Source organism: Gossypium raimondii, chromosome 5, assembly GCF_025698545.1.
Source record: "Gossypium raimondii isolate GPD5lz chromosome 5, ASM2569854v1, whole genome shotgun sequence".
NCBI classification, from domain to species: Eukaryota; Viridiplantae; Streptophyta; class Magnoliopsida; order Malvales; family Malvaceae; genus Gossypium; species Gossypium raimondii.
This window is the reverse complement of record NC_068569.1, coordinates 6,205,215-6,227,972: the sequence shown is the minus strand read 5'-3', so window position 1 is coordinate 6,227,972 and position 22,758 is coordinate 6,205,215. Positions and strand designations below refer to the sequence as shown.

Here is a 22,758-nt window from a genome sequence, read left to right as displayed (position 1 = left end):
ATATATTTTTACATAAATTTTCCATATTATAATAATATATAGTGTTTTTTTTGCCAAAATATATGGTGCATAATTGATAAATAATATAACAACAAACATTTTATAATAATTTTTCTTACAAACCCTCTTACTATAAACACGTTAAACCCGATTTAATTTATTTAACCGATTAATTGGATTAAATGATTTGAGTGAATTTTTTTTATTATTGAAACATTTCTATCACTCAAGCCAAATCGTCACACAAACATCCAAATAATGGAAGAAACAAAATTCAGTGGTAAATTCACAACACAAAGCAACCCTAACTCTCAAAGCAGAATATCTGAAAAAACAGGAATGTTACCATAGACAGAAAAGGGAAATGGGATCATGCTTCCATCTCCATCCAAACTCATCCATTATCACATCACCTTCAATCGCAAAATTGTCAGCGGCTGTGTTTCACAGAGCTTACTACTTGTTTGCTTATGGAGGTATGGTTTGATTTTAAATTGAGTTAGTCCTTGCTCTCTGCTTTGTTATGTTTGATGCTCAATTGTGAATATGCTTTGATCGACGACTGACAAGTTGCTCGCTTTTTTTTTTTTGGTCATTCGACCCCGTGGAGCTTATTAACAAAAAGGTTAAAATATGTCATTAGTCCCTATCTTTCTATAGAATTTGACATTTAGTCCCCATACTTTAAAAGTAAAAAATAAAAATAAAAATTCAAGCTCTTACTTTTTCAATTCTATAATCATAGTCCAATAATTATCGCCGTAGTAGTTTCCATTAAAATTTATTAACTTAACATATATATTTTTCGTCAATCATGACATGTCACATTAGGGCAATTTAATCTACATGCCAAATGGACAAATTTCTACAAACTTTTAATTATTAGATTGAGATTTTCAAATCAAACAGTTAGAGGACTTAATTTCTAATTTTTAAGTACATGGAATAAATCTAAAATTTTGTTAAAGTATAGAGACTATCCATATATCATTCATATATCATTCACACGTGCGTGTATATATGCATAAAACATAAGTTATAATTTTATTTATAAATAAAACCATGTAGATACGTACATCTTATTCTCTCATTTCATAATTTTCTTCCAACTGTGAACAGGACCAAGTCCATAAATTATTAATGCATAAAGTAGAACATGCCATACGTTATTTATTTGTTATTGTTTGCAATACGTTATTTGTTAATCAAGGGGAATTGGTTGAATAAGCACTTTGGTGATTAGTTGTTGGAAAGAAATGTCGGGCTTGGTGTAACCATCATTGTCTCTGTATGCCAAATCCAGAAGGCGTTGGTAGTTAAGTGTTGCCCTCACCACTTGCATGGGGACACCCATCGCCGGCCTCATGCAACCCTCGTTGATGTCTTTCCATGCATCCCCAATTTTGGCTCGGAAAGCTTCAATCGCTTCTTTTCTTGAAACGTTATACTGCTTCATGTAGCACATGGATGCCGTCTTGAATCCCCTCTTCTCCTCATCCTTCCATAATATTCCATATTTTTTAATTCAAATTCAAATCTAAAAATACATACGTCAATATGTTGGAGATGTATCATTACCTCGTTAGTGACGATGTCATTGTAGAGCCGAGAGCAAATTTGGAGAGCTTTTAGGAACTTGTTGTTACTGTTTAAAATCCAATGGAATGCATTTTGGTCGGCTTCTTCCATTCCTATTAAGATCTGAGTCATAGCTAAACGGGCTGCACACGTGTACACACCGGAATTTCCATATACTCATCGAATGTTGGGACATCTTTTTCATGCTTCCGCCGACACTCAATTTGCGCCGCTTTCACGTATTTCTTCCACTAATCAATCACCAATAAATTTATGTTCGGGTTGACGTCAAATTTCTTTTTTTTAATGGAAACCTTAAACATTTCATTAGAGCTGATTCTTCATGGTTGATCTTTTGTCCCGGTTGATGGGTTGAGGTCAAATCTATTATTTAAATTATAAATAAACAAAGTTTTTATTCATTTCAACATATTTAAATTAATACTACGTACCTCATCTTTGGTGTAAGGGATGGCGTAAGATCTTCCTTCCTTTTGGACCAGGTACTCTGCTTCACCAATGACATGTAGAAGTGTGTCGTATAATTTTTTTTGGTTTGCAGTAGGCAGCTCATCCATGGAACTAATATCAAATCTGAATATGAAGGCAAATGTTTTACGAAAACTTTCATTTAAAAAGAAAAAAAATCAATAAACGATTCAAATTTTTATGTTTTTATATTTTAAATATCGATTAAGTATCTTAATAGTGCAATTAAAAACCTCCATCCACGTCCATGCAATCAATTTACTTGTGTGTATAGATACATATGAACATCTTTTCCACTAGAAAAAGAAAGCAAAGAAATTAATAACGCAAACCTTTCGATAGCATCTGTGAAATACTGAAGTTCTTCATATAAACCGTAGGCCTCGTAGGCATCATCTATGAAACCCACGAGACAAGTTTGTTTAACGAGCATGTTGCGCCCAGCAGCATAACGTGGTTCAAAATATACACCGAGCGCATAGAATAACCCTTCCACCACTCTATGCCTTGCATAAGGAAACTTTGATTTCAGGTCTTGTGTTCTTTGTACCACCTGCAAATAAATTATATATAATTTCAAAAACTTAATTAAGACGTGAATTGTCCTTCAAAGCATACAACTTTAGTTTTTCATCAATCTTAACTCATAACTGTCGTGCATGTCAAATATATATATATATATATATATATATTAGAAAACATGAATTCAAATGTGATTAATTGCGTAATATCTTTTTACTTTCGAAATTGGAAGATTATGGATAGTCCAATTGGTCTTCACCTGGAGAGGACTGTTAGCTCCTGTTGAAGCAGCAACTGTACCCTATTGAAGTCATATTTTGCAAAGTTGAGTAATATATCGTTCCTGGATTCATCTTTTTCGTAGAAAGAGATGTAGAGCTTTGCTTCAAGTCTTTGCATGCTATGGTGGTATGGCCGAAACAAGGCATTTTCAGTGTATTCTCTGAGATGAGGACTTGTTGATGATTGGTTTGCCAGTGACCTTAAGTGCTTGGTTGTAAAATCAAGGGCTTCATCTAGAATTGCTTCCCCATTCGTTCTGAAATGGCTCGCTTCATATAAGCTTACCATTCCCTTCACATCGCCCATTACTTGTTCCTTAAACTTACCATCACCATCTTGGAATTTGCTAAAAACACCTGTAATATTTTAATATCCACTTATCAACCATCTATTCTTATATCAAAAAGGCCCGCAGAGATTGGGTTTAAATCTCAAATCTGCAAAGCCAAATCGCATATTTAACTATATCAATAACTTGGGCATCAATTCGCATGCATTTTATATTGTACTTACCACAAGGCAACTTGTAACCATTGAACCTGAAAATTTGAAATACTAAAGCAACTATATGCAAGTCATAGTCGTTATCATCGAGGAGTTTAGGTAATGTGATGAAAAGATGATTTGGTTGCTCTTCGATCTCATTCTCAAAATGGTATGAAACTCCGAGGCGACATAGAGAATTAACCAAATGCATTTTCTCTATTGGATCTGTTGTAGAAACCACGAGCATGTCTTTCACTGTTTCTTTCATTGCTTCCACTTGTTTAGTGTATGATTCAAATTCCTATATATGAAACAAAATGATAAAACAAGACATTATTAAGTTAACCACAACCTTAACTCAACTTGAAAGAAGATACCCAAATCCTGTAAAAAAAGGATACAAGGAAAATGATAATACAATGATTATAATTACCGAGTTGTTGAATGGAAGAGATAAGAAACGATCACACCATAAGTCTTCAGGAAAGTTGACTAATGGACGCATGACTCCCTTGGTGTTTGCCATTGAAACAGCAATAATGCAAACTATTGAATTACTAGACACCAAGGAAGGCAAATCAAGGCAATGGTTGGCAAAGAATGAGGGGGATTTTGGATCATATTTATAGTTGATTGGGTGGGCGTTGACTCATTTATTGCGTGAAACATTTCACGTACTTGATGCTTAATTATAAAACATCCGACAACTCGGTTCAGTAACTTTGTTTACCATTAAATTTACTAGAACAGCTCTTAATCCTGTTTATTATTTTATAATAAACTATAAGGAACTAATGCTTTAGTTTAGCAAATGTTATTTAATCAATAACCAAATCTGTCAAGAATATGATAATTTATTTAATAAATGTTAGGTATAATGAACAATCACATTGTATATCGAGTTCAAACTTAAAAGATAACATTGTCGAAAGTAAACCTAAAAATTAATTTTCATGGACTTTAATTTTATTAAGACTTCAAATTTAATTAAATTCATAAGTAACTCATTTTATAAATTAAAAAATGAATAAGATTTTAGAAAAGCACATTTAAAATGTTTTATGTTCAAAACTTACATAAATTTTAGTTATATTTAATATGTCCTGCTAATAAATTTAATTATTTATATTTATTTTGTACAAATTAATGCATGATAGTGTATACAAAGACTAACCATTTTACTTTAACATCTGCATTTTTACAAATTTCCAATACAATAAAATTATGAATCAATATGTGCAAAACTTTTGATTGTTTTGCAATCTATTTCAACCTGAACGTGAATGCATATATATGGCGGAATAGTAACATAATGACAACTCAAAATATCTTTATATAATCTAATAAAATATACCAAAGTTTCGATCCTCTCTCGTGCTTATAATGACTCCATATTTCGTGCTCTACCAATCGCCAGTTGCCACGTTTTTATCATTCGTAAAGGATAAGCTTGGTTTATTTTTAATTTAATTTATTATTCCATGAAAAAAATCTACAAAAGAGAGAAATTTCAAACAAGATATAAATACAACATGAAGATACAAATCCCTAAATCTAGGGATAAATCTAAAAGTTATATATGAATTCTGATTTAATGTGTAATTATATATATGAATTTTAATTTGGTGTAATTATACACGTGAAACTTTGGTCGTGGTTCAAATGTATATTTGAAACTTTAATTTTGATTTAATCATGCATATTTAAAGAAATAAATACATTAATTTATTTTTATACTGGATAAATATATTTATTTATGCAAGTAATTTATAAATATAAAATGATGTTAATAATTTACAATAATTGAATCAAATCAAAATTTTATGTATAAAATTACACAAAATCAAAATTCATGTATAAATTTACATATTAAATCATAGCTCATCTATAGTTTTGAGATTTATCCGTAAATCTATTAGATACACAACAATTTCATATCTCCTTTCAAAAAAGTACAAACATAATCGAGGGAAAAATTAGTTTCCTTCTAAATACAGTGATATACATCGACAACCTATCAATTTTATGTTGATGCAGCTAAATAGTTTATATTCATTAATCCAAAAGTAATATACAAATATTATATATTAATATTTATACATATCTATGTAATTAAAATTTTAAAATATAATAATTATTAAAATATTAATTAGGAGAGGGCTCAAATTATAAATGACTCTATTTAAGATCTGAACTGAGAAAATGGAATGTATTGAAGTGATGGCTCCTGTGTTCCTTCCTGCATAACCAAATAAGAAATACATAGAGTGATGCATGCATAGGAAAGTCCAACCAGCTTGATTTAAAAAAAAAAAAACTCATAAATTTTGAGGTTTAGATTAGCAGTAAAAGGTATAAACAAATAGTAAAGCTCCAAAATAGTGACCCTCCATTGGATTTGTTTAGCTAATACCAGAACCAATGGCAATATAACAAACCAGATTTAGATGAGAAATGAAGAGATGGTGAGTTGAAAGTGAAGTAGCTTTCCAATGAGTTGGTGGGTATTTTTCTGCTTATTATATATTCTTAAATGTTGCTTTGCTTGCTTGCTTAAAAGGTTAACATTATATGGAAATAGACTGACTATGAGTCTTCAACTTTTGCTAACTTCCACTTTTCAACTTTTGTTTAATTAAGAATTAAACAACATGAACTTGCTTCTTCTTACCAGTCTCTAAAGGGTAATGATCCCATTATTAAGCAAACACTTTGATTTGATTCAATCACTTCAAATATAAATTATTTTAAATTAAGAAACAAAGGAATTGCATAATTAATTAATGAAAATGTGGAGATTTCCTTAAAAAAAAAAAGGGAAAAAAAACTCAAAAGTTATAAGATATTGATTTTTTTTTTGGTGAACGAAAAATACATTGCAATAAAACCAATTAGAAAAACAACTAAACTATCATTACAACTCTGCTACTTAGAAGCAGTTCCAGTACTATGATGCTTGCTATCCGAAACCGTCACAACTTTATTAAGCTCGGTATCAATCTGGGAATTTATTTAAGTCACCATATAATTCATCGAATCTGAATGAAAGACCTTGGTATTTTTAATAATCTTAAAATGTTCGCTATAATCTTTAATGATTTTATTAAAAACTCGACCTTTCTTAATAACAGTACCTTTCCTAACTGTCTCACGCAATTTTGATATATGAAATATTTGGATGTATCATATTTAAGGTATAAGATATGAAAAGGGAAAGGAAGTCATAAAGTAGCAATCAGATTTGCTTCCATTAACCCTTCCTACCTTATCCTATACTATATAAATGCGTTGTGAAAAGAGAACAATAACATGTGCTTTTTCTTTATTTTTTAATTTTTATTAATCTTTATTAATAAATTTCCATCAAAGTTTATATATTATGATTATATATATTTAAAAGTAAAGTTTTTTCTTAATATATGCTTTTAGAATTTTACATATATTTTTATAATTTTATACATTTTAATTTTTTAAATCAAGATAAAATTATAAAATATGTAAACACCAATAGTTTAATTTTTATTATATCAATAATTATGTATGATTATTTGAAAATATTAATTTTTAATTATTTATTTTAATTTGATAGAGATTAAATAAAATCAATTTTTATTAAAAATATTAATTTACTTACTATCAAAATTTAAAAGAAATAAATAATGTTGTCACCGATTAAATATTCAAAAGCAACTTCGGGGTTGTTGGATTTTCTAGCTCGACAAACACTAATTCGTCTCATACATTCTTTTTAATTTTTCCTATTTTTGCTTTTTGTTTTCTGCTGTTTACAATAATTTAGAGTTCTTATTTTAAAAATAAAAAATTAATGTATTAAAAGATAAATAATATATGTGATGATTTATTAAATTTATTGATAAAACTAAAATAAATCATCGGTAATACATCGAAGAATATAGTTTTGTTATAAATATTTTATTATTAAGTATAGATTTTGGAGAAACATTATAAATATTCCTATTGGTCAATAGAAATACTATTTTTTTATCTCCCATTTTCTCTTGTTATTTTTTTTTCTCTTTATTTATTTTATTTATAACTAAAAATACCGAAAATTACAGTTTTAGATTTTAATTATTATTTTGAGCGGTTAGTAATCTAATCTACTAGGTTGTCAAAATCAATTAAAGGGATGGCATGGCATCATTAATTAAACACTTATCCATAAAATTAGGGTGCACGTCAAACTTAAAGCCAAATGGTGGCAAGCACGCTTAATTAGTAACCTTTTGCATTTCAACTCGTATGATATGGCGATAAAAAAATATATAACAATATTACAGGTAAAAAATTTAAAATTTTAATATAATAATTAAATATAATTTTGATTGAAATAATAACAATTTATTTATTAAAATAATAATTTTAGTTTAAATTTCATCATTTTTAATTTTTTTAATTTTGATAAAAATATAAATTTATCCTTAAAATAACACTTATCACTTTGTAATAAAAGCCTTTTGGCAAATTATCCACTAAGTTAAAATTGGATTTAAGAGTAATATCAATTTTAATTTTTTAAGCAATTACTTTTATTAGTAAGAACCATGAAAGATAATAATGCAAATATTTTGACACATGGTACAGATGATAAATAAGACACTATAAACTGATGCTCAAATGTCATATTTGCAAAATAATTAATAATCCCTGAAGGGGAAAAAAATAATTTGATAGTGACCACAATATTCGAAGAATTTAAAAATAAACTAAAAATGCATCACCTTGATTAAACCGTTAAACATTTCATCCTAACCCTACATGAACTCTGGTCAACTAAGAGAACACTATCAAGTGACCCACCACATTAATAATACATGAAATGCTAAGCCTCAAATGGCTTATCCTTCTCCGCATCTCAAAAATACAATTTTACAAACACTATCATTGTGCCCTATCATGATAAGTTTTTTTTTTTTTTTAGAATAGTTTTACCTTGATGTATGTTAAAAACGTGAGTAGAAATTGAAAATTAAAATTAAAATTACTACTGCTTTTAAAGAAAATTATAAATAAAAAACACAAAAATATGGACAAATGTTTGGACAAATATCACGATACGGTAGATTGAAATTAAAAACAAAAGAAAATTTTGAAAATATTACTGAAGAAGCCGCGATGAACTCAAAACTGATGTTGTTCATCATTCTCTATTTTTATTTTTTTTTGGAAAAGGAACTCAACTCATAATAACTGTTTATGATATTTTATGTAAGGTGGATTTTTTTTCAAAATTTAATTAATAAAAAAGAGAGTGTGTAGATGATTCATATGTAGCTTTGTATAAAATTTCCTTTATTATTTCCTCCTCCCCTTTTGTTCTATAGACTTTTAAATAAATTTATTATTCGTATATTTTATTGTTGCTATTGCTACTATAAAGTATAGACCAACAAAGCAAAGATTTAAGTGGCTAGTATATTTTTAAAAAGAAGAAAAATATGATCTTTTGAACGTCAGAAATTAATTTAATAAAAATTTCCTGTTTTATTTATCTATAGTAGTATAAATATTTTATTGAATCGGTGTGAATTAAAAATAAAATCATAAAAAACTATAAAGTTATAATAGTAATTCGATTATTTAAAAATAATATTATATCATATCATTAGCTGCTTTAAAAAATCATAAATACAGTTATTTAATTTCTTATTAATGGATTTTTTAATATTATATATATATATATATATTGAAGAAACAAGTTGAAATGGAATTGATGAGAGTCATGTGATTATGAGAAAATCCCATAAAAAATGGCACTTGAATTTTAACTTAATAATAATTTATCCGTTAGTTAATCTTTCTTTACACTATATATTGTAACTTTTAGTTAAAAAGTTAACATATACAACAAATAAATAAATACTCTTAATTTTGCAAGCAGTTTTAGAATTGGTATTGTCATTGTTTTTTCTAGTTTAGTGAATACTCGATTCTTTTGTCGATTTTACTCATCATTTTAGATTATTTGGAATTAATTTCCTCGTTGTATTAAATGATATTGAGGCTGAAACTTTTATTATATTGCTTACAACATATAATTGTTATTTTTTCAATTATATAATCTCATTTATAAAATAAATAAATAAATTTCTCTTTCCAAAAATAAATATGCTAGTATAAAATCTTGTTCTAACGATCAACCTACAAAATAAAAATATATAAATCTTAATCATTAAATTGACTCCTAATGATATAACAAAATACTATTTACCATTTGTTTTAATTAGTCCTGTAATAATATTTGAATAAATTAAATGATTATATATTTGGTGAATGTCAATATCCCATAGGTAGGTAAATATTAATTTGAGGATTGAAAGCATCAAAAGTAGGTTGACTGGTTGATAGTTGAAATTGTAAGCCACCATTAAATTAAATTTGAAAAAGACCATCTAATTCTAGAATCACTCTCAACTTATTCTACTAAGCATTTTGAATAAGACACTCCAACTCTTTTCTTTTCTTTTTATTATCCATATATGGTGCAATCAAATTGATTGATCTTATATGAATTTTAAAATTGAGAAATTTCATATATTTTTATTTTCATCCCACAGTCAGCTTTCCATTTACATAAAAAACATCTCCGATTTTCAATGAGATTTTACTATTCATGGATTTAATCGAAATTATAAAAATATACTTGATATTTTTAAAAATAATAAAGTTGAGTTAAAACAAACTTTTATTATTAAATAAAAAAATCATATGGTATATATAATCATAATGACCCCAAAAACATAAATTTGTTAAAATTGTTAAAAGAAATGGTTTAAATCTAACACAAATAATGAGAATAGGCACAACAAATAAATGTTTAACACTAAAACATGTTCACATTCTTAGAACTTCAATAATTCAATGTCGTGGATAGGATGTTGTTTTAATCTTTCCCCACCACTTCATTAATCTCAAAAGCCAATATATCAGGGATTTTACCGGTCATTATTATTAGAATTCAATTTCCTGGTCATTATTTAATCAAATAAATCAAGGCAATAAATCGGCCCATAAATCAGCCTTTTAAGATACACAATATACCTTTTTTTAAACATAGGATTTTTTTCCTGGAAAGAAAGGAAATTTCTTCTTCTACCTCAAGCTGCCATTTTTATAATCATTATTTACTTTTTTCCTTCATTTCCCACCAAATTTGGCTTCTTCAACGCTCCAAAATCCCATAAACCAAACACACAAAAGAGGAGGGAAGAAAACTTCTAATACTATAATATTTTATTCGTGAATTTCAGTTAATGATTCTCACGTTTGAAACCACCCTTTTACTTCAATCCAACTCCACCTTCTCTCCCTTCGCAATCTGATTCTAAAAAAAAAAAAACAAAATCATTTTTCATTTTCTCTATTTTTTTTTTAATATTCCAAATAAGCATAACTGTCATTGCCAACCATGACCGATGTCCTTCATTTCCCTTCACCTCAAAGCACTAACACTTCCTCTTCTAAACCTGTTTTATCCTATGCACCGCAGACATCCTTAACCTGCGCTCATGGGGAAAGAAATGACTTTGTCAATGCTATAACAAGCGGTGACCCAGAAGGAGAAGGAGAGGAAGAGGAAGAAGAGTTGTCTTTGTTGGCTTTGGTTGTGACCCTTTTCAGGAAATCATTGGCTGCTTGTAAGAGTATGGAAAGAAGAGAGCTTTGTGCTATGGAGATCGGCTGGCCAACCAATGTCAGACATGTAGCACATGTTACTTTTGATAGGTTCAATGGCTTCTTGGGTTTGCCTGTTGAGTTTGAGCCTGAAGTCCCCAGAAGAGCTCCTAGTGCAAGGTTTTGTCTTTTCCCCTTTCTCTACATCCAACTTCCATTCTTTCTGCTTAATGCTACTAGCTGATCGTTTCATTTATGTTTATATCTAAAGTTTGTGTTCTCATAGTACCTTTGGCCTTTTATCATTTCTTCTTCTGATGCTTTATGCAATGCTGCTGTATTGGCTTATAAAGTTCTTAGAAATGCTTAGGTAAATGCATGTATCTGGAAAGAGACGCAGTTATGTTGTTCCATCTTTTTTTTGCTTAATAAGCTTTGCTCTGTGCTTTCACCATATGCTTTCCTTGGAGGATATAATATAGATAAGGAATTCCATCGGCTATATGTGATATGAGAATTTTAAGGAGGATTTGAGTTTCTTCTGGAAAGTTAACTAATCAGAAGCTTCTGTTTCTAGTAACAGAGCCCCAACTTTTCCTCATCAATGAATGCAATTTGTTCTCCAAATGCCTCTTATTTTCTAATGGGTACCAAAATTCGAAATGCCATCGCGTTGAGGCCTTTCTTATTGTGTACCCTGTTAGACCCATAGACATTTATGGCCTCCTACTTTTAGCTATTATAGCTTTTGGTGGTGGAACAAGCCAAGTGACTAGGTGAGCTATAAGAGAACAAATTTTTCCCTGCCATTCCTTTTCCCATCATTTAGTCATTGTTTTCAAGCCTTGCTGGTGAAATCATTTCCTATAGTTCTTGATGATTCTCTCGTGTTTTTTTTTCCCTTTCTGGTGTCTTCTTTCAAAGTTACATATTCAAGATAAATCTAGAAGGAAAATCTGCAGTAAAAGATTAGGTAAATTTATGGCCATTGGGAATAGATAATTTTCACGGCTATCTTCGGGGTAAAAAAGGGCCTAATTACAATTGATTGTATGATGCGTTAAAAGGGTTCAATATTCCACTGATGCTGCGCGGAAACTCTATCTGCACACCATATATTGAATATTCAAATTCAATTGTTATGAAACTGGAAGTTCCATTTAGTGTTTCTTCATGTAGCCTTGTAGGGCATTCATGGCATGTAGAGAATGGAAACCCCCCCCCCCCCAAAAAAAAAGACAGACACCCGGGATCAGCATATCTCTTAATTCGTGTTTTTGTTCCTTCTTTTTGCAGTACAACTGTTTTTGGAGTTTCCACAGAATCCATGCAGTTGTCGTATGACTCCAGAGGGAACATCGTTCCAACAATACTTTTGCTAATGCAAAGACGTCTGTATGCTCAAGGAGGCTTGCAGGTTTTCTTTCTTATTTTCATACTTCATCTTCTCTTTGCTATTGCTCAACATAGGAGGACATCCAATTCTTCAACATTCTCTCTTATCTATATGACTGGAAATTCTCAAGAAGGTTTCTAAGTTTTCAGCCCCAAGTCCTTACCATAGACTTCATACATGCAGGCAGAAGGGATTTTTCGAATTAATGCCGAAAACAGTCAGGAGGAATATGTTAGAGAGCAACTGAATGGCGGAGTGGTTCCAGAAGGTATTGACGTACATTGTTTGGCAGGATTAATCAAGGTACGAAAATGGCACTTCAATCCCACTTGCAAATCCACATGCATCTGAGGAGAAATGGCTATGCTTTTTGAAGTTACTTTCATGTTCTTCAAACCCTAATATACTAATTTGCTGTCGATTATGCTTAGGCTTGGTTCAGAGAACTTCCAAGAGGAGTTTTGGATTCTTTATCTCCTGAGCAAGTAATGGAATGCCAGACTGAAGAGCAGTGTGCTGAGCTTGCAAGATTTATACCCCCAACAGAATTTGCTCTACTCGATTGGGCCATCAATCTCATGGCTGATGTCGTTCAACAACAACATCTAAACAAGATGAACGCACGCAATATTGCTATGGTTTTTGCACCAAACATGACTCAGGTGAGCTTCTTTTAATCTTCACACACATACATGCATACTTGCATATATTGTGCTGACTGCTGGCTGCCGCTTATTGCTTATTTTGGTTGCAGATGGCAGATCCCTTGAATGCACTGATGTATGCGGTCCAAGTGATGAACTTCCTCAAGACACTTATCGTAAGGACCCTGCGAGAAAGAGAGGATTCAGTGGTCGAGCCAGCTGCGGCCGTCCATTTGGAGCCTTTTGATGATAATGGAGATCAGAGCCCTTCAATCTCCTGCATTCAAGATACTGGAAAGGATAATGAAGAGAAAGAGCTGTCCTTCATAGCTGAAGAACCTTTAAGTGAAAGTTTCAGGAAATATAGTCTGAACAATGAGATGAAAAATGAAGATCACAGTTCAACACCGACTGTCAAAGGTCTAGTCCCTGACGCAGATCATTCAGATGAGACTGCAGCCGCGGTTGAAACCTTCATGAGCGAAACAGATGCCATCGTAGCCAACTGCCAGAGGCCTGGTACCGTGGCTAACACTGGAGAGAACAATATTGGTCAATCAAGTAATTCAAGTCTCAAGAAGGAAACTGACAAAATCAGCGGGCAGCAATCTGTACCTCAGATAACCAAACTTGATGAGAAGACCAAAGGAATAAGCAATTTAAGCTGCATAGATTCAAAGATAGAACGTGTTGAAGCATGGCGTTGAATGATACTCTAACATCATTTGGGGCCTAAGATACTTTGAATAATTACTGTGCATCTGTTCAGTTTGGAACTTGTGAATCGTTTAATGTATCTTTTCGGTGTGATGAGTGGTTTGGTTAACCTTCTGTACAATCATGGATCGCAGTTCTTTACATTTACGCTTTCATATGAACAAATTATATCATATTGAATTGATGAAGCATTCACTTTTCCACAAACCTGTTTCATCAAGGACATGAGATTTCGTTTAGAATCCAAGATCAGTGCCAACTCTTCAGCAGGTTCCTGCATCCTGAAAGCAAGCATTTAGACAGAAAAGGAAGTCCAGGTAAGTAAATTGTTCTTGTAAGTGAAAATAACATATAATAGACAGAGTCAAAATCAACTCCAATTTGGATCCCAATCAGTAGACAGTAACCTTTTTTGAGTTTAGTAGACAGTAACTGTATCTCTGGATTGTGGGGTGATCCTGAAAGCTATCTCTGGATGTTCGACAGTGATTTATCACTTATTAAGGAGCTATTTTCCTTAGTTTAAGAAAGAATAGTGTAAAGCAGAAGTTACTAGTGATGGCAAGCGAGCATCTTCGGGTCGAGTTTTTTGGATTCGGGGTTTATTTTGTTACGTACCTTATCAGAAGCTGTTTATCTTAATAATAGTTTAACATCACCTCCTGTTTCATAGGAAAATATAGTTTATTATGTTATTTATCAAAATATTGACCATGAACAAAGGCTAATCATGTTAATAATAGTTTAATATCACAACGTATTTTCTAGTTCCTATCAATGTTTCCATTATCTTATCACAACAAAGATAGCTATACGCTAAATGTAAAAATGGATGCCTAAAAAACATCATTTAATACCTTGGATTCATTAAAAATCCATTTAGAATGCCCACTGCCTGGATTTTTTTATTAAGTATTGAATAAAATACAGCTGTTATCAGATCAGGAAACAGCATAAACTATTTACAAACGTATGGTTTATTTTTCGACTCCCCTACGTGACAGGGCATGGGGAAAACTATACATGGCATGTTCAACTTCCCAAATCTGATTGCATTGAACCTCAGACGTGTACTTCTTGATTTTTTTCTTTAGAACTGAGATACCATCCCAGACCACAGCCAAATGTAAAAACACCAGCAGAAACTGCATAGTTCCGATACCTGTCAGTTGACACTTTCTCAGTAAATGCTCCTGATGTTGAGGTAGAGCTACTAGGTTTAGCATCGGTCACACTACCCCCTGAACCGGCATCAGGCTTCTCTGGTTTGGGTCCCTGAATATTTCAACAATTCGTCAAATAGTTAACCACTATTTGTTATAGAGAGTTTGAATTTTGTAGTTTGCACAAGGCAGATTATCATGATCAAAAAAGGGAAAGGATTAACAAACACCTCAGTCATTAAACTATCACATGACCTTGTAAATCAGCATAACCTAGCTAAAAATTACCACAATGAACAAGTCCAAACACTATTCCACGGAGAATTCACTACTAATTGGACAGCTACAGCACATATGTAAACATTATACATTTCATGACATGGAGCAAAGCCACCAACAGCATTCAACTTGAGCAAACAGAGTGAAGTAGACAAAATGAAGCGTAAGGCACCTTGCGAGCAAGTTTCTCCAATCTCTCTTGCTCCATTTTCTGCAATAATACAAGTTTTTTGTTAGTCCAGTAATAACCAGTCACAACATAGAAAACCAAAGCAAATAGTCATGGTGTAGGATATTTTGGTGAATGAAGAACACGAGGAAGAGAGGAAAACAATGATATTTATGAGCAACTGACAAATGAATAAAACAACCTTGATGAAAACATTTTCTGTAGCCCTTTCCTCCTCACTGAGTATCTTCCCAGTCCCACTAGTCAAGATCCTGCGAGATACGTATCTAAAGCCCATCCTGGTTGCCATAGTAGTTGACTATAATACCTACAACCACCGTACCAGAAACCATCAATCAGGTAACCATCAAGCCTAGTCAATTGCTTTCAAAGCAAGGACAGAATATGGTCAACTTCAAACCGCAAAACCCGGATTCATATAACTTGAAACTCATATCAGCTTCAAATTAAGGCTATCAAGTATCAACATCATGTCCTATAAAAAAGAAAACTCTAAAGACTTCAAAGAGTTCGGTGAGTAAACCATGTAAGAGCGGAAGTCAAATATGTTCTAAATGCCCAATATATCATCTATAATCATCTTAAACTAAAACCCGGACTTTCTTTTCCATTTCCAGTTTTCTATTCATTTCATTGAATCCTAAAGCAAGGTAATAACGACTAAAACCAAGAATGAAACAACTTGTGAGATTAAATGACAAACATAAAGCAATTGCTTACCGAGCAGCTGAAGCGGTGAATGAGTAAGAAATTGGAATGTTGTGGGAAATAGCAAGACGTGGTTGCTGGGTGTTATTTTGTAGGCAGCAGTTATTATATATAGGATTTGCAGGGAGTGTGCCCGGTTTCAGTTTGGTTGCTAGGTAGGCAGGAAACCATCGGGCCGTTTGGTTGAAGAAGCGGATTTTTGATTCCATAGAGAGTCCCAGACAAATCCATATCATCCATAGATTTGTGTAGAAGTTGTATTTTGACTATTGCTACAGTATGGATTGGATAAACTTAAATCCCCAAATTTTGTACAGAAAATATTTTATTGTTTCTATATATTGAACCTAGTGATCAGGGTAACGATGATATGCTCTGCTCTGCTGGTGCTTTTGTTCACAGCTGTTGACATACCTTTATGTTTGGATTTTAGTTGTTTATATTTTGTTTTAGTTACCTTGGTTTAATTTTCATTTTCATACCTTTTGATAAAATAATTCGATTTTTACACTCTAAATCGTTTTGTTTTAGGTTTGATACAAGGATTAACATTAGCTTAAATGTTGGGAAAACTACAAAAATAGTCACTTTTGTTTGTCTCAGGTTACATTTTAGTAACTTATGTTTGAAATGTTACGTTTTCGTCACTTATGTTATTATTTTGTTACGAAGTGATCACTCTTCCGTTAAGTTCCGTTATCTCCCTAACGGTAATCCTACGTGGCAGTCTAACTAGATTTTAAGTGCCAACTTGGATGGGATGAGAATATATTTTTAATTAAATAAATTTAATTAATTAAAAAATTAAAACCCTAAATCTTAGTTAAAAAACCGTTCATCTCCACCACTTGGGTTTTTGCATCTTTAATTTCTTGATTAATTGGTGAGTTCTTTTCATTCTTTGGTCTATTCTTTGAATGAGAGATACATGGATTGTAAGTTTTGAATTCACTGTTAAAGTGTCTTAAAAGCTTGAATTCCCAGTTATTTTTTTTAACTTTACTGGGGTTAACAATTTTTTTTTAAATCTTGAACTTTTTTTTTGCCATTGATGTAGGGTGTTGGAATTTACTGTTTAAAGGTTCCCAGTTATTAAAGCATGAATTCACTGTTAAAGCGTCTCAAAAGCTATGAACTCTTTTTTTGCCATTGATGTAGGGTTTTGGAGATTCATACTAATTTACATGTGATTTAAGTTTTAGAAAATGGGTAATTTTTAGGGTCGAATGGATCCTCAAAGCAAGAAACAAACCAAAAAAGCTTTTAAACCGATGGCTAGGAAGGAAACCCAAGAATTCCAATTTGTTGTTTACAATACCATGACTCAAAGAAAAGAGGTTTTCAAGCCCAAAACCCCGGAAAAGTTCACATGTATGTCTCATGTGTCACCGCCTATAATTTCAGTCACCTTGGCTATGCTCGTGCTGCCGTTTCCTTTGATGTCTTTTACAGGTGCATAATTTGTCTTAGAGAAACCCCTCAAAAAAACTAAAAAAAGGGGGGAAACGAACGGTTTTTAACTAAGATTTAGGGTTTAAAATTTTTAATTAATTAAATTTATTTAATTAAAAATCTATTCTCATCCCATTAGGAAATCAAAGTTGGCACTTAAAATCTAGTTAGACTGCCACGTAGGATTACCGTTAGGGAGATAACGGAACTTAACGGAAGAGTGATCACTTCGTAACAAAATAATAACATAAGTGACTAAAACGTAACATTTCAAACATAAGTGACTAAAATATAACCTGAGGCAAACAAAAGTGACTATTTTTGTAGTTTACCCCTTAAATGTTTTAGGTTCCTTCCAATTAACTTTTTTTTTTAGTGTAAGAAATATAAATAAACTGTTTTAGTGGTCATAATATAGAATTAAATTGATATAGTTCATATTAAAGCCAACAAATTGATTGGACTAAAACTCACTTAAAGCAATTGCACATAATGAGGCTCGGAGTCTTACACATATAATTGTGCATGGTAGATTTCAAACTTAGGTACTTAATACTTAGGGCCTCCACTTTTGCCAATTGAGCCAAGGTCTTATTAGATAATAATTTGTTAAAAGAAAATTCATAACATATAAAGTTTGACTCTAAATCAAGAATTAGGAAAATTAAATTATATTATAAATCTTATCACGCATGTAGAATCCACAAGTTTAGAACATAATGTGTTTGAAAAATAACATATACTAAATAATGAAATACATAGTTTGAAACTAATTAATAATAACAAATGAAATTAATATATATATATACAATTTTGAGTCCGTGTCGAGGTAACTTATGACATCAACTCAATCAAATACATTATTAATATATATAATTGATGAAGGTAATAAATCGTGCATATTAAAATAAAATTGTATAAAAAATATTTAAAGGAAGTTTTGATTGAATGGTAAATTTAATATTTTAATAATCTAATTAGTATGGGTTGAAATATCAACATATGCAAATTTTTATTGGTTTTTGTTAAATCCATGAACCCACAAAATCCTTCAAATTGTATCTGATTCAACCCAGGTATTGTAGACATTTCCCCATTTTCATCCTCGAGCATTTTGAATTTTCCATTTCTCAAAATAATCCCATTCTTTTCTCATTTTTCATCGAATTCTACGAATCGATCTAATAATGATAGAATTAAATTTCTATTCTGTTTACTGAATCACATGAAATTTTATCTAACTCCGTATACCATATAATATACGTGGAATGTATGAAATATGAAATGCATAAGAATGGAAGAAGAAAAATTATACTCAAATTTTTATTTTTATTTATAACAAATAGATACAGAAAAGAATTGATAAATGCCATTTAGCCACATGAAGTTTTGTTTTGTATAGAATATAAAATAATAATTTAATTTCTACCATTATTATGATATTACATATTCCAATCCAATTGAATATCAGAAAATGAAAAGAATTCCTGATTTGATATGTTCATTGAGATAAAGACAAAATAATCCTAATATATATATACAGGAGAGAGTTGATTTTTCTAGCGCTTAATATTTTCATGGACTCCATTGTTCAAAATACGGTTTGCACAAAAGATAGATATTTTTACCCACTTTTTAGTTTTTTATTTTTAGTAGAATATTTAGAATATGATTGAAGTGCGTACGGAAAGGGGTTTATATTTATTAAACGTGTGCATATATAGCATTTCTATTTATATATGTCTTTCTTTTATTCAATTATAACGCTTCTAATGGAGACAAGACACATGTGTTCTATCAAAATTCTATTTTTCTTTTATTTTAATCTATTCAATGAAAAATTGAAACACATTATTTCTTGTTGATTCCCTATGGACATCATATTTAGATAGATAAAATATCTCATTAGATAACTATAACGTGTAACAACTTATGCTCTCGGGTTTACATAGACTCATAATTGTGTTATATTATTATAATATACTTGAAATTCAGAAATTTTTTATTGAAAAAATCAGATCTGATTAGTTATGTATCCAGTTTTATTTTCTTATACCATTAGAAAAGACAAGTGAAGAAGAATCGTTTATAAATTTATAGTCAATAGTTAATGGTTCCAATTTATTTGTCCTAAATTTTGACTTTTGTAATTGAGAATCCACATTTTCTTTTTCAATAAAAAAGAAAGGGAAAGTTTTTAGATATTGTGTGTCATGAGTAGACCTGTCCATGGGTCGGGCGGCCCGGCCCGGCCCGACGACTCGCCCGAAATATGGGAGGGTTTGGGTAAAAATATAGGCTCGAAATATGGGTTTGGGCAAAAAAACGAGGCCCGTTTAAAAAATGGGCCGGGCTCGGGCTCAACTATTTTGGCCCGGGCCCGGCCCGGCCCGGCCCGAATATAATAAATATATTTTTTTATTTTTATTTTTAAATTTTAAAATACTTTAAAAATATTTTTATTTTTATTTTCTTATTTTTAGAACATTTTTTTTGTGTTTATTAAAAATCGAGCCTGGCCGGGCCGGGCTCGGGCTTATTATTTTTTTTCCGGGTCGGGCCTGGGCAAAATTTCAGGCCCATATTTCGGGCCGGGCCAGGCCCGGGACTAAGAGTCGGGTCGAAAATTTTTTCCGGGCCCGGCCCAGCCCGAACCCAGCCCAGCCCATGGACAGGTCTAGTCATGAGATACTATAACCAATTGAAGGTATGGATCCGATTTAAAAATGAAAAAAGAAAATGGAATAATTTTACTTATTTTAATTATGGAAAGATATTGGTGTCCAATTGACTCGTGACACCAACTCAGTCAAATATTAAATAAAAGTATAGATAACTTCAAATTATCTTAATCTTTCTTAATTTCTTTATCACAAATATGATATACTTTTTTTGTCTAACGAAATATAATATAATATACATTATGTACAAATACATGTGAGTATTCACCTAATTCATTAACTAGAGAAAAAATCATGACATCGTTTTTTTATACAATGCATAAGATATAACCCTTCTTAACTATTAAACAAGAGAATAAATTTGCTTTATCACGCTTAAATCCATGTCTTTTTGTATTTGCAACGTACAATACCAATCGAACTAAATACATGTTACATACAACAAACAAATAAAAAAAAACATAAACGGTATTAAAGGCAAGCAACTCGTGCCAATGTAGTTCACGGTGCCACTCGTAGACCCATGGTGTAGATGGTCACGGTTATGGTTCCCGGCACCGGCAGCATAAACCGGAATCTGCCCTCCTGATCCTCTGCCATTATCCCCACCACCATTACCTGCATTGCCATGTTCTCCTCCACCGTGGGCACCAGCTACTGCCCCACCACCCCGCTTTTTTACAACTTCGATCGCTTCATCCGAGATTGAAAATTGCTTTACCTCCATTGCGTCTTTACTATTTTGTTTTTCATGATTGAGGTCTACAAAAATGCAATACTCTCCCATTATTCTCAAATTCAACATCGTTATTAATATAATTTTTTAATATAATAACCTTTAAATAATAGAATAAACGCACTTGAACTCATATCCTCTTATACTAACAATAATATCAATACCAACCGAACTAATATTTAATTAGTTATTAATATAATTTTTTAATGAGAATTTACAGATAAAATTTTAATTAATTTAATCTTAACTTTATAAAAAATAATATTTAAAAACACTGTGCAAAGTTGCTTTATACATCCAAAATAAAGAAACAAATGCACATAAAATGTTGCAAATGGCATGCTACACTAGACTGCAAGGAATATTATTTACTTTATTGGAGAGACAATAAATTAATTAAAGATTTTCTAGTTTCACATTTTGAACCATTCATCAAACATATTGAAAGTTAGGCTAAATATTTATATGTAGATTAAATTATAAATGAAGTAACATAATTTATTTTTAATTTTGAAATTTTAAATCTGAATCTTATTTTAATTATGTAAGTAAAAGAAAAAATAATTCATGATTATCTTATTTTATAATAAAGAAAATAAAAAAGCATGAAATTAATTACAAGGACATTATCTTCCAACTGTTTCAATAATTAAATTGATAAATTTATAACCAAAAACAGTAACCTAAATAAATTCCTAGTGAAACAGAATGAAAGCAGGAAAAACAAACTGGATATGAAAACTAAAGCAACTGAACAGTCATACCATGTGCAACCATGGAATTTAGAGGAAGTGCAAGAAGACGGTGAGGGTGAAGGAAGAGCAGCAAAAATAGCACAGTTGCTGGGAATCTCAGGTGATTGAAGCCAGTTTCCATCATCATCATCACTACTCTACCAAATGAAACCAATGCATCTGAATCGCTGCAAATTTATCTGTTTCATCGAATATATATATATATACTGTGCGTCAAGTAGTTTTCGGTCGGTTTGCATAGAATAAATCATCCAGTAGTTTACCAGAAGAAAGCATCATTTTCACCTTTATGAAAAGTCGGATATATTATTCTTCTTCGTCTTTATCCTATTCGCCACCCACAATCGTCATGCTTGGCCCGAGTTGCCATTTAAGCAAGCAAAGCATAAAAGAAAAGCCCCTTGAATTACATATTAAGGTTGGCCTGATCTCAAGAAATCAAGTCAAGTCAGACTTGTACTTATCTTTGAAAACCGACCTTGCGTATTCAACTTTCTTGTTTTAAATAAAAACTGCATTATCTAGATCTTTCAAATCATTATCTATTCTAAAGTTGTTTTTCTTTTTTTAAATAGAAATTTTATAAAGCTAAAAAAATCAAGTTAAAATAAAATATAGATCATTTTAATATCGAGTTAATATATTCATTTCATACACCTATTTCTAAAATCTATATGAGCCGTTTTATTCGCCGATCGTTTAATTCAATCGAAGAGTATAGATTGAAATTGAGCCTTTAACATACTGTAATATTGAATTATTCAACCAAATTTCGAAATATCATGGAGTCCTCCACCATGGCCTTTACTACCTTTAAACAATCCGATTCAATAATCAGTCCATCATGGGCCAGATGAGGTAGCCACGACAATGCTTTTCTCATCGCGACCACTTCAGCAATGTGAGGAGGTAGAGACCCCTCACGACGTCTTGTTCAGCAGCTCAATAAAGCCCCGCGGCATTCCTAATGACAGCCGCCCAGCCTGTCGCTCGCCGTTCTTCAAAGATAGAAGCATCGGCCTTGTCCAACAACGATCATCCGCGG

The 22,758-nt window shown here is 31.4% G+C and overlaps 3 protein-coding genes and 1 pseudogene across 7 annotated transcripts; 1 reads left to right on the top strand and 3 right to left on the bottom strand.

The window, feature by feature from the left end:
• Positions 1-1,019: 1,019 nt before the first annotated feature.
• Positions 1,020-3,944, bottom strand: LOC105769394 (probable terpene synthase 6; annotated as a pseudogene).
• Positions 3,945-10,507: 6,563 nt separating this feature from the next.
• Positions 10,508-13,956, top strand: LOC105769392 (rho GTPase-activating protein 5). Its single transcript, XM_012589999.2, has 5 exons — positions 10,508-11,172; positions 12,289-12,409; positions 12,572-12,691; positions 12,820-13,050; positions 13,143-13,956. The coding sequence occupies exons 1-5, from the start codon at positions 10,787-10,789 to the stop codon at positions 13,737-13,739; spliced, it is 1,455 nt and encodes a 484-aa protein (XP_012445453.1). The 5' UTR covers positions 10,508-10,786; the 3' UTR covers positions 13,740-13,956.
• LOC105769393 (uncharacterized protein At2g27730, mitochondrial) lies at positions 11,962-16,480 on the bottom strand. Of its 4 annotated transcripts, none has more exons than XR_001126004.2 (7): positions 16,102-16,480; positions 15,563-15,688; positions 15,364-15,402; positions 14,912-15,024; positions 13,958-14,030; positions 13,648-13,862; positions 12,009-13,566 (listed from the first exon to the last, which is right to left on the bottom strand). XR_001126004.2 is itself a non-coding variant. In XM_012590000.2 (7 exons), the coding sequence occupies exons 2-6, from the start codon at positions 15,668-15,670 to the stop codon at positions 13,649-13,651; spliced, it is 381 nt and encodes a 126-aa protein (XP_012445454.1). In that variant the 5' UTR covers positions 15,671-15,688; positions 16,102-16,480; the 3' UTR covers positions 12,009-13,566; position 13,648. The 4 variants fall into 4 exon arrangements, 3 of the variants coding, with proteins under 3 accessions (XP_012445456.1, XP_012445454.1, XP_012445455.1); XM_012590000.2 differs by having other exon boundaries at positions 13,648-13,696; XM_012590001.2 differs by having other exon boundaries at positions 12,009-13,862.
• A 3,999-nt stretch (positions 16,481-20,479) lies between these two features.
• Positions 20,480-22,150, bottom strand: LOC105768968 (hypothetical protein). 2 transcript variants are annotated; one of them, XM_012589278.2, is made up of 3 exons: positions 21,999-22,150; positions 21,723-21,892; positions 20,480-20,984 (listed from the first exon to the last, which is right to left on the bottom strand). In XM_012589278.2, exons 2-3 carry the CDS (start codon positions 21,841-21,843, stop codon positions 20,644-20,646), a joined length of 462 nt encoding a protein of 153 aa, XP_012444732.2. In that variant the 5' UTR covers positions 21,844-21,892; positions 21,999-22,150; the 3' UTR covers positions 20,480-20,643. The 2 variants fall into 2 exon arrangements, with proteins under 2 accessions (XP_012444732.2, XP_012444733.2); XM_012589279.2 differs by lacking the exon at positions 21,999-22,150 and having other exon boundaries at positions 21,723-21,980.
• Positions 22,151-22,758: the final 608 nt, after the last annotated feature.